The following is a 12,494-nucleotide window of genomic DNA, read 5'->3' as shown; positions in this document are numbered from 1 at the left end:
GCCCTTAACTCCTCTCTCACTCTCTCCACAAGGATTCACTCTACCTCATACACAACATACCACACCTCTCTGCAACACACAGCTCACTACACTCTCACACTATAGCTCTCTACACGCACACAACACAACCCTTTGCTACACACACACACAGCCACACAACTCACACATATATATACACATATGGGAGGGGGAGGAAGTAACAACGCAACTGCGACTGTTTGGTTGAGGGCTGCTGGTCTTCTCAGCAATATCAACATAAGTTGCTGGGTGATGCGGCTGCCAAACCCATACACTCAAACAGAAATTCCCTGCATAGATATGCTCAATACGCGACCAGGTGCGTCTCTCATCATTCCTTCTCTTTGATCCTCTCTGTCCTTCTTCACAGTGCTGCTATACTTCATGAATTTTTTATTTGATTATTTGTTTGTTTTGTGTTGATATTGATTTGAGTTTCTATTCCAATTCCTGTGTGGTGTTCATTGGTTTCTCCGGCCATGTACATTTAGCTCCATGTTCCTGACCTCCCGTTCTGGGAATTTGGACTCGTTGCTATATTTACTGATTCACGATGGTGGGCATTCTGTTTTACTGTAATATTGAAGTGTTGCAATTTCTACATTGAAATTTTACCTAGTTCTCCATATAAATGATGAGAAACTATTTTTCATGCTTTCAGAATTTCTTCTTTGGCTCTGGATATATTGATATAGTTTCTTCTTTCCTTTCCTGTTCTTTACCCTGTACATTAGTACGTATGTTGCGAAGGATCGCATCTGAAGCGTCTCATAGGTTACCTTGTCATTTTCCCCCTTCGGATCATCGCATCTGAAGCATCTCAGAGGTAAGTGACTACAGCTCTTTTGAGTTTTCGACGAATCTCCCTTTTTTTTTTTAACCAAAAAAAATAATTTTTTTACAAGTGTTCGATTCTGTTATTCTCTTTAAGATGCTTGGAATTTGATTCCAACCATATTCTGCTTCTTCAATTCTCTCTCTCTCTCTCTCTCTCTCTCTCTCTCTCTCTCTCTCTCTCTCTCTCTCTCTCTCTCGGGTGCATTTGCTTACTCTTATCCTTCGATTCCGAAAATCTCATCTTTTGAAGATTTGTCAAGAGACTCGATATTTGTACGATGAGGTGATCATCTGAAATCAGTGAGCAATGCGTATGGGAAGAAGGAGCAAGTGAATTCGTAGATATCGAAGATTGAGTCCGCTCTTTGAAACTTTTCAATTGATTAGTTATATTTGTGAGTTCGCTCTCTGCTGTCTGATTCGCGAATTGATGCTTACTGCTGTCAGGTTATGATGCTTCAAATAATTGATGTAATTTCCTCTTTGATGTATGAAATTTATACATGTATGACTTCAAAATATTTGGATTTTCATAGGCGATACTATTGGTTTGAAACTCGGCTTTGTCTCAAATAGACCTGAACGTCCTCATAGTTTTCACTTTGTTTTGTTGTGATCAAACCATGCTAGTTTTTGCAGGGATTGAGGTGACTCCTCCAGAGTAACTTATCTTTCACAAAATTTTATGTGCTTGCTCTGTGCGCCCTTCACTGTTAGAGAAGTGGGGAAGTTAATTATAGCATAAATAAAACCATGGGGAATCCTGAGCAGCTGAAGAAAAGAGTGGCTTTTGTTCTGGTAGATGGGCTGGGTGATGTGTCCTTGCCGAGGTTTGGATACAAGACGCCTCTGCAAGCGGCTAAGATACCCAATTTAGATGCCATTGCTTCTGCTGGAGTTAATGGTCTCATGGATCCTGTTGAAGTGGGATTGGCTTGCGGCAGTGACACAGCCCACCTTTCTTTATTGGGTTATGACCCTAGAGTTTATTACCGGGGGCGTGGTGCTTTTGAGTCCATGGGTGCTGGATTGGCAATGTCTCCTGGGGATATTGCATTTAAGGTGCTTATTTTGGCCCCATTTTGTTTTTTTGTTTTCCTTTTTCATCCTCCGTTTGTGATTTTCTCTTACTTTATTATCATTGCTTCTAGTAAATAAATTTGCATGACGAAAATCTTTTAATACCATGGTATATTATAGCTAACTCCAGAAGTTTATATGAAATAAATTGTGATGTATGAATTTTATCAACTTTTTATCTCTTAATCCTGTTGTATTGCTTTTCATTTATTTATTTATTTTAAAACCAAGTTACTTTACATAATTTCTTTTGGATCATATTGGGAATACCAAATACAAAACATAATAAAGATAAAAGCAGAATATTTTTTTTCTTTAGTGTTTGTGCACAAACACCAGGGTTCATGCATGTTTTTAGGTTATTTATACCATATAATTTTGTCTTTTTTTGTGTGTAACAACATATTGTGCATTTTCTTGTTACTGTCTTCCCTCATTCAGAATGACGAGACAAAGAACTTAACTAGAGTTGTTTTCATGGGTGGAGCCACATAGAATGCTCGGACGCAACCCTCCCAACCGCTTTATCTCTCTCTCCCACCCCGCCTCACCCCCCCGGCCCCCAAAACAAAAAAAGGATTAAAAGAAGAAGAGAAACTCTTCTGTATCTTTTCTGAGGAAAAAAGTATCATCTATGGGGAAAGGCGTTCTGTGATTCTCACCTAAACATGTAACATGCCCCCACCCTCTCAAGGTTGTATGTTATATTTATTATGTAAGATATACCTTATTTCAAACTAATACTAATAACTTGCTGCAAATTAGGAGACCTTTGAAGGCTCTCTCTCGATGTATGTGTACTCTGTGACAAAAATTCTGAGACGGCTTCTCATCTTCTTTTGCATTGTGAATTTTCTTGGAGGATTTGGAGTATGGTTTTTGGTATTTCTGGAGAGCTGGGTTTGCCCTTCTTCGGTTGGTAAATTGCTAGTTATTTCTTTCTAAGGCTTTGGGAGGAGAAAGGACAAGCCAATCCTAATATTCACAGTTTCATGGGGGCTATGGTTAGAGTGTATTGCAAGGATATTCAATGGGAAGAAATTAAATGGGGTGCTGGTTTGGGAAAAAAATCAGCTATTTGGCCTCATTGTGGTGCACTGGTTTGGGTTTTTTTTTCAGAGGAATTAGTTTCTGGGAGTTACACAGAGATAGAGGCACATTTTGGAATAAAGATTTATTATTTTTTGGTATTTTTTAGCTGCTTTTACTGGATAATTCCAGGTCTTTTTCAGGGAGATGTCTCATGCTCTCTTGTGTAAATTCTCTTCCTACGAATAAAATTTTCTTTTGGTATAAAAAAAAAAATTAAAGAAAAAGATATACCGTATTTCTTATTTTGTTAGCTTCACCAATGACAAAGTAATCTGTCTGATGTTAAGTGATTTTGAATCTGAGACCTCAGCAAGTATACTAGAGTTTCTCTTGTGATTAGTCTTCCTTTATATTTTTCTATTCTCATTAGGTTATTAGTAGTTATTGGTTTTTCCTTATTGTGACTCTGATCTCCAGTCAAACTTTGCAACCTTTGATGTGAAAACTGGAATAGTCATCAGCAGGAGGGCTGACAGACACTTTGAAGAAGAAGGGCCTATCTTCTGTGCAGCACTGGATGGAATGAAGCTGCCATCCTTTCCTCAATACGAGGTTAGAGTCAGGTACAGGTGCCTCTTTTTGCAGTATTTGCATGTTTGAGAATGTGGGGAAATACAACTATTTTATCGTGGTGTGTGGGGCTTACAAGCCATCCTTTGCATGGTTTGCTCCATTATGTAGTGACTTTTTATTAGTCAAGACTTCAACATTCAAGCCATTTTTTACATAAATTTTTAAAGATTTCATTTGATTCTTGAATCAATGATGACATGGGTAGCAAGGGTCTAAGAGTTCAATAGCACAAAAATAAGGGTTGGAGTGCCTGAACAAATTGAGTGGATAATGTACCTATCATGATTTGAAAAAAAAAATGGCATCTTTTGCTAGACAACATCTTAAAGAGTTCGTTGGAAGGTGGTAGCCCTCAACTTTTTCTTGTCCTTGGTGGTTTACTCTGCAAGTGGTTTCTTTGGTTAACTGTTTAAAACTTTTATTCTCAGCTACTGAATTTGTGTAAATTTTTGGCTCTGAAAAAATTTTTGACTCAAGCCTTTAGCTTGAATTTATTTTGCAGTTTTTAGTTTTAACTTATAAGATAGAGGATACCGAAAACACCTCATTTCCCACAGGTATGCAACAGAGCATCGGTGTGGAGTGGTTGTCAAAGGACCAAAATTAAGTGGAAATATTTCAGGAACAGATCCACTGAAGGACAACCGCCCACTTCTGAAAGCTGAAGCTTTGGATGACACTGTTGAAGCAAAGCATACAGCTGCAGTTGTCAATGAACTATCCAGGGAGATGTCAAAAATTTTGGTTTCTCACCCCTTAAATGCAAAACGAGTAGCAGAGGGAAAGAGCACTGCCAATGTTGTCCTTTTACGAGGTTGTGGTATTCGAATTGAGGTCTGTTGCATACTTTTTGTCAAACTTTATATTGTCGCAAAATCCTTTTTTTGTTTTTTGTTTTTTTCCAGATTTCTGGGATTTATCTGACTGCAACACATCTTCAATCATTTTGATTTGCTGATGAGATAATTCTTGTTGATCCTTTTTTTTCTCGGGGGGAAGAGGAGTGGAGTTTTATGATAGAGAATTAATGAACAGGATACGTTAAAAGTTTAGTCATCGGCAGTCCTTCTAATTCATAATTCAGATATAGCATGATTTGTATGCTCATATTTTTTATTCTATATTAAAAAAACGTAAAGTGTACCCCTTGCCCTCCCTAGGGGGGAAAAGACATCAAAATTATAATATGTGATATTTATATTTTAGTGTCTTGACCATCTTGCTTGTGTGCACATACCCAATAGTGTTGCTCCTGTGTTTTTGTGTCTTTCTTCAGATAATTTGGGATAACTTGTACATGCCTTCTTTTTCTTCTTCTTCTTTTATGTTTTTATATTTTTGTGAAATGAATGCAGGTTCCACCATTTGATAGCAAACATGGGCTGTTCCCATGCATGGTAGCTCCCACTAAAATTATAGCTGGCTTGGGCCTGTCACTTGGCATTGATATTCTAGAAGCTCCTGGAGCAACAGGGGACTATCGCACAATTCTAAGTTCCAAAGCAGCTGCCATAGCTAGCGCACTTTCAGCTCCTCTGCATTCTTGCCCCAATGTTTTTGTACCAGGGGAGGATGAGCACAAACCAGGTCGATCAGATGGCTATGATTTTGGTTTCCTCCATGTTAAGGTGGTGAATGAGTTGCAGAATATAATTTTATCTGTTTTTCCTATATTCCACATTCTTTAGAACCTTTCCTTCCAGATAATAGTCACTTTTAAGACACCAAAAAAAAAAAGAAAAGGAGAACGAACATCTTAATCTGTGTTTTTGTGCCCAAAACACTAAAAAAGTCTAGTGAAGTTTGAGAGCCTGATTAAATTCATACGTTCTTTGTACATTAAGTGGCTAATGACACATACATTTTCGGTTTGGAACTCACTGAACCAGAAGATTGTTTCATAGCCATGAGTCAAGCTGTACTACCCTGAACAAATGATCTCAGATAAACTGAAGGACATTCTTTTGATGGCATTTTATTGCAGTGAAAATCTCACCATTTTAAATTGTTATATGAATCATTTTCTTGCTCATTTTGGGTGTGCATCCGCAGGAAATTTGTGATTACTGATGGTAATTCGCTTGGAGGCCTAAGCTTTTGCCTTTCTAGGCCTAAAATTTTTATGCTATGCTGGTAAAGAGTAACTTGCTGATTATCATTGTTGCAGGCAATAGATGATGCTGGTCATGATAAGGCAAGCATCTTGAAAGCCAGAGCACTGGAAGCTGTTGACCGAGTTATAGGGCAGCTAGTCAGGCTCCTCTGGCAGGCTGAATCTACTGGAAACTTTGAATACTCCCTTTGCGTAACTGGCGACCACTCTACTCCTGTTGAATATGGAGATCATAGCTTTGAAGCGGTTCCTTTTGCATTGTGCCGATTGAAAGATTTTGTGGATGTTGTGGGTGGGGAGGACATTATTCTAGGGACTTCTCTTGACCCGGTACTTCTTCCATCTGTGGAGGATGGTGAAGATTGCATGATTGAAAAAGAGCAGAGGAACAAATCACTTCAAGCTTTTAGCGGCGATTCAGTTTGTGAGTTCAATGAGATGGCTGCTGCAAGGGGATGTCTTGGGCGTTTTTCTGGAAGTGAGATGATGGGGATCATAAAAATGTTCCTAAAACTAAGCTGAAATCTTGAGATTATTTTTATTGGTCTTGGGCAGCATCAGATGAGTAGGATTCTGATCCTTTGCTCCTGGTTATCTACTTTTTAAGATTCTCCATTTTCTCATCTGCGGGATTTGTACGAGGGAAGTGATTTAGGCTAAGCTGCTAAGCCATGGGGTTTGGATATGTGAATTTACAGTTGGTCCTCATCATGAGAGAATAAATTTCCTTGTTTATTGTAAATTTTAACTTTATTTTGTTCTGTTGGGAAGCTCTCTTGACTATGTGTTACACTTAGGGCTGCAAACAAATAAAGTCAATCTAAGTTGAGCAACTTGTTCATTAAATTTTTAATCTAGATTTAGCTCTAGTTCGAGTTGAGCTCATACCAAGCTTTACTATACCTGCCTAAACATGTTTATTATACAAATGAAGAGTTTATGAATTTTTATCGAGCCAAGCTATCTCTAATGATTTAGTTCTAAAACTTCTCATTTTGAAAAGTAACTCTCACTACTATTTCAAAATTTGTATGCTTCGTCGAGCCAACTTATTGGCCTTAAGTGTTAGCTTTGTCGGCATCAGTTTTAGATATTTGTTTTAGGTTGCCAATATTAGGTGGCTTATATAAACCAAAATAACATAACAATCCTTATGTTATCTTACCCATTTTATTTAAAAACAAAGTCACCACTTAATTTTGATTTTAAAAATTAAAAGAAAAGAAAATTTTTATCTTTTAAAAGATTCAATTTGGAACTACCATTGTGAATAGGGAAGGTAAACTTTTAAATCTCTTTAATTTGACATTTAAAAGATCTAACACCCTAAAACATTGTTTCAAGAATGATTATAACACTTAACTTATGTGAGTGTGTGTTCCACTTAAAAATTAGAAAACTTGAGGAAACATTGAAAAATAGCCTAATTTTATGCTTGCAACATCAAGCGGTCGACTGCTTATAAAGAGTGGTTGACCGACCTTTGTTGATTTTGTTTTTTTATTTGCTATAGATTTCATGATTCTCAAAGCTTTTGCTATTTGAAAATGCTTTCATGGTATACACACCTACTTTTGGTTGGGCCCATTTTGAACTCTCAAGGACACTATATATGGTCTCTATATCCCTTTCAAGGGGTTTGTGAGCTTTATTTTTTTAAATAAGGCCTCTTGGTCATTTTCATTGCTTCTTTCTTATATTTTTGCATGATTTTCTTTTCTAGTAGGTTAACCTTTTTCCAATTGAATAAAAACGTCCTTATCTGTTTTCATTCAAGTTTGAAGAGATTAGAAAACCAAAAGGTTTGCTTCATTGAAAACCAAAATATCAGAAAAAATTCCTCCTCCTCTTCTAATTTCCCCTTTTGCCTTTGTTTTATTGGTTTCCTAGCTTCTTCTAGATTCTTTCCATACTCAACCTACCCCAAAGCTTCACTCTCTTAATTTATCCTCCCATTTGCTTAACAAAAAAAACAAAGTGGTGTTGTTCTCCATTGTGTGCATGTGTTATAACTTCACCTTCTCAAATGTCATTTTCACAACTTGGAACATTCATAGTCTAAACATCATAAAATCAAGATAAAATCAATCAACTCTATCTTCATGACATCATAGTCTAAACATCATGAAACCAAGATAAAATTAATGAACTCTGTCTTCATGACATTTTAACTTGCATAGCATGCAAAAAATCATCAAATTTCAATTATAAAACCTCACAAGGAGTATAAAAACATAGCAAATTGACACAAAAATCAAACTCGAGCCATAAAACTTCACTTCCATCAAATTTGATCCAAATTTTCAATTTTAGGCTCAATTAAGATATAAATTTCAAATTGAAGCCCAAGTGAACCTCAATTTTCATAATTATGGTTCAATTGATTGTTTAATTGAAAAATTAGGGTCGAATTGAACCTCAATTTCGAAAATTAAGGCGTAATTGAACTTCAATATTTCAAATTGAGCTTAATTAAACCTTGAATAAAATCAAACCCCTAATCAAATCTACATTTTAAACCCAAAATTGATACCAAACTTTTGCATTTGAATACAAATTTATGCCATATGCACCAAGTCGAAACCCAATTCACACATTTCCCACACACTACACACCCACAATTCACACAATTTCTCACACAATCTCACATAATTTCACATACTTTCCTTTTCACTCAATTTCATTTTTATCACATTTGATTTGAGGACTCAATGTTTTTAAATCACACTCCTCTAACCACCCATTTCACTAATTAATCACGCACACATGCATTAAAATGCACGTTCACACATTCAATTTTTTCCCTTGAGCTCTCGCACCCAAACTCTCACGCACTCACCCACACCTAATCCTCCCCCTTTAACCATGACATATTCCCTCTAACTCCTTTACCACATGTCACCTTCTCCTTTTTTTTTTTTTCACTAAAAACTACAAAAAATAATTGTAAAATACATGGTAGTTGGAGATTCCCTCTAACCAATTGTAAAATATTTTAAAAATTAAAAAGAAAAAAGGAGCCTATTAAGACTCTTGTACCTTCATAGTGGGGGTTGCGTTTCAAAATTCTTTACACAAGACTCTTCTTTCTCTCCTTTATTCCATAGGAGGAGGAGGTAAAAGTAAGAGGCTACCCTATAAGAAAAAAGAGAAATAAAAATGAGGTTGCATATGCATCTAGAGAAAGAAGGAGGAGGTTGTAGGTACGTCTCTTGTCTATCCTATTTCTTAGTGTTTAATTAATGCACAATTTTAAATTGGCCATTGTTGCATTTATTTTCATAAGAATGCAATGCATGCTCTATGTTTAATCCTTGTATACTCATGTCCAATATATTTCTTTGAATAAGATGAAATGATCATATTTTTAATTTTTGAATTAGTATGTATAGAAAAAATTCCATGAATCATGTTGACTTTTTGAGTCTATCTCCTATTTTGATTATGATAAACCACAGTATCTCATCTGTGTACTTAGTGTATGAATAGGTCTATCTTTCTAAAGCACAGATGACAGATGAGAAATGAAAGTCGAGAAGCACTCAAACGAGCACATCCTTCAGCGCAATCCATGGAATTCCCAAGGAGCGGAGCACTGTTTTAAGTTGTATTTTTTTTATTTATCATTTGGGTTTGTAATTATAATCCTTGACCTATAATATTTAATGCATTACATGCATGATAGGACAGGTAAACTCAAATTGCCATAGGGAACCAAATGACCAAAGGGCACCAGTTGACCGACGTCATAATTTTGGGGTTAACTCTCAAAGACCTTTGACTGGCCATATGATCTAATTTATTGCATGAAAAAGCTCCCTTTAACTTAGACGTATCAAACATGTGATCAAGGATGTCTTTAAAAGGGAGTTATAAATTGAATACACAAAGTTAGGGTGTTCGGTCGACCGAACCCCAACACACAGAGCACTTCGGTCGACTGAAGTGCCTTAGGGTCAACAAGTTGACCACTTGGTCGACCGCCCATGAAATGTACTCCAACGCCCTAGTCGACCGAATTGGCACACGGAGAAATCCCAACGGCCTGGTCGATCGAACTCCTAGTTATAAAAGTCCCTGGTCGACCAAACATGCAAATTCAGTTAACCGAACTCAGCCTGGTCGACCGAATCTCAGAGGTTCAAAATTACCTCAAGAATGGTCAACCAAATACTCAGTTCAAAAATTTCCTGGTTGACCGAACCCAACAATATGGTTGATCGAACCTAAAAAGTGATCGACCGATCCTCTCGGGTTGTCCAACTTTTACTGAATTTAAACTGAATTATTTTTAATTAAACTCACTTAATATTTTTCCAAAATACCAAGCGTGTCCCCAACGACTATAATTTTTTCCAACTTTATAAATACCTCATCATTTGCAAAATTAAGAGAGTATTAGGGTTTTAAGGTTAGCCAAATTTCTCTGAAAATATTTTTGACCAAAATCATTTATACTCCCATATCTCTTCAAAAATATTGCCAAAATTTACCTCCTAGACTCATCTAGCCATTTATTTTGAGAGAGAGTAGTGTTTCATGTTCTCCTCACAAGCTTAATCTCTCCCTCATTTATTTTTGATTATGTATTGATTTTTGGAGAGAGGCTTAAGGTTTTTCCCATAATATTTCACTCATAAATATTTTGTTGGGAAAAACTCTTACTTGACTTAAGATCTTACATCCTCATTGCAAGATTCATAAGCTTGTTTTATGCTTTGACATTAATATTTTTAGCAAGCTTAAACCCTATTATCTTTTGTGCTTTACATTTGAAAAACATTATTGTGATATTTAGCTAGGGTTATAGAGAGCTTTTGATAAATCAAATTACAAGCATATTAGCTTAACATCAAAGCCCTCACTCTTACATACACACATTGATATACATTTTGTTGAGAGTTAACACATTGGTTAACAAAATCTCACTTGAGCTTAATATCCTATCATATATGAGTGCATTATTTTGTTGAGCATATTGGTATACATTTTCTTAGTGTGAGAAGCATATTTGGTTGTACACAAATTTTATTATCTATTGTATTCCAGACGTGGGCCTGAAGAGGGAGACTTGCCTTAGTAAAAGTACTGGATTGGTTTTGACCCGGTTAGGAAAGTTAGGTGCACCATCCTCTTAAGGTGTTGTATTAGGTGTCGCTCCACCCATTAAGCGAGCCTTAGTGGAATCCTCTTGCTTGTGACCTTAAGGTGGGGACGTAGGCAGTATTGGCCAAACCCCGATAACATATCTGGTGTTAGTTTTATTTTCCGCAATTATTTTCTACACCTGTATGTTTATGCTTTACTATTGAGATTGATTAGGTTTATGAACATATAAAAAGACCCTAGGTTTGTGTAATACTGGTTGTGGAGTTTGGACTAAACCTAGGAAAAATTTTTAAATACCCAATTCACCCCCCTCTTGGGAATACACTAATTCCAACAATTGGTATCAGAGTCTCATAGCATTGACTTAAACTTTTTTTCTAAAGATCGGAATGACTCACATTGGTGTATCCCTATTCGAAAAGGAAGGATCACCTTCTAGTCCTCCATTGTTTTGTCGTGTTAACTACACCCACGGAAAAATTCGAATGAACATTTTTATAAAATCTATGGACTAGAGGGCCTGACAGGTGATTGATAAAGGAATTTATATGCCAGTAGAAAATGATAATGGTTTGATGCATGCAAATTCACATGCCATGGACTTATTGTATTGTGCTTTAGATTCTAATATTTTTCTTGAATTTGTGGCATGTAAGAGTGCATAGGAAATCTGGGTCGAGCTGGAAAAAAAAGTATGGAGTGACCCAGGAAAAGGAGATTGCCACTCCAAACGCTCCAAGCCTAAATGATCAGGTAGTGGATAATCATGAGCAGGTTGCATTAGTAGATGATGAGGTATATGAATCTTACCCAACCTCATTTACTGATTCGTGCAATGAAGCATTTGATGATTATTATGTTGAATCCTGTGATATATCATATGTTGAATCATCAGTTGCCTCTAATGACTGCTGTGACAATAATGCATGTATTAATTCATGTGATGTTTACTATGATGAATCTTCTGTCAAAACATGTGATAAACTATATAATGAATCATCTATTGTTTTTAATAATAATATCATTCATGATGCATGCATTGAGTTATTTGAGTGTTATTATGATATATCCGATGTTGAATCATGCAATAAATCTAATAATGATGGCATGCCCTCTAATAAGGAACTCGAATATACTTTATTAAAAATGAATAAGCTTCTAGTTAGGGTGTCTAAACAGAAAATATTTTTGAAAAATGAAAATAGAAGGTTGGAAAAACAATTAAAAGATCTAAGAAAATATCATGCCACCTTAGAGAAGAAGAAGATTGTGAAAGTGTTGAAAATCATCTGCTTGGAAAGAAAAATTGAAAATTATTCTAAAATGATTTCCAAATCCAAAAGTAAGAAGTATAGTTCAAATAAACCCTTAGGAGCTAAAAGAAATAAATCTTTTCAAAAGGGTTTATCTACAAATCTTATTGTCATGCCTCATTGAGTAAAAACAAAATAAATAAGTATAATCTTTTTTGTATATTCAATACCTGCTTATTGTGCAAAACTATTCGGCACGTATAGTTTAATTGTTTACTCAAAAGTGCCAGAGGTTTAGAAAAAGAAATGAAATGGATAATCAGCAAAGCAAACCCTGTAGGACTAAGGAAAAATGGATTTAAATTAAAGAAATGAAATTAAATTTAGGGGTTAGTAATGTCAATAGGCTTGGGAGGTGG

General features: G+C 36.0%; 1 protein-coding gene across 13 annotated transcripts; it reads left to right on the top strand.

Moving 5' to 3' along the window:
* The first annotated feature begins 210 nt into the window (after positions 1-210).
* On the top strand, positions 211-6,546 carry LOC131146002 (uncharacterized). 13 transcript variants are annotated; one of them, XM_058095228.1, is made up of 9 exons: positions 227-337; positions 510-574; positions 753-844; positions 1,106-1,250; positions 1,495-1,917; positions 3,445-3,590; positions 4,158-4,434; positions 4,956-5,228; positions 5,768-6,546. In XM_058095228.1, the coding sequence occupies exons 5-9, from the start codon at positions 1,609-1,611 to the stop codon at positions 6,233-6,235; spliced, it is 1,473 nt and encodes a 490-aa protein (XP_057951211.1). In that variant the 5' UTR covers positions 227-337; positions 510-574; positions 753-844; positions 1,106-1,250; positions 1,495-1,608; the 3' UTR covers positions 6,236-6,546. The 13 variants fall into 13 exon arrangements, with proteins under 13 accessions (XP_057951213.1, XP_057951211.1, XP_057951209.1 ...); XM_058095226.1 differs by having other exon boundaries at positions 1,106-1,302; XM_058095223.1 differs by having other exon boundaries at positions 1,106-1,326.
* The last annotated feature ends 5,948 nt before the right edge of the window (positions 6,547-12,494 follow it).

The sequence above is a fragment of the Malania oleifera genome, chromosome 13 (assembly GCF_029873635.1).
Source record: "Malania oleifera isolate guangnan ecotype guangnan chromosome 13, ASM2987363v1, whole genome shotgun sequence".
Classification (NCBI taxonomy): domain Eukaryota; kingdom Viridiplantae; phylum Streptophyta; class Magnoliopsida; order Santalales; family Ximeniaceae; genus Malania; species Malania oleifera.
Note: the sequence above shows the minus strand (reverse complement) of the source record. Positions and strands in the feature narration are given on the sequence as shown.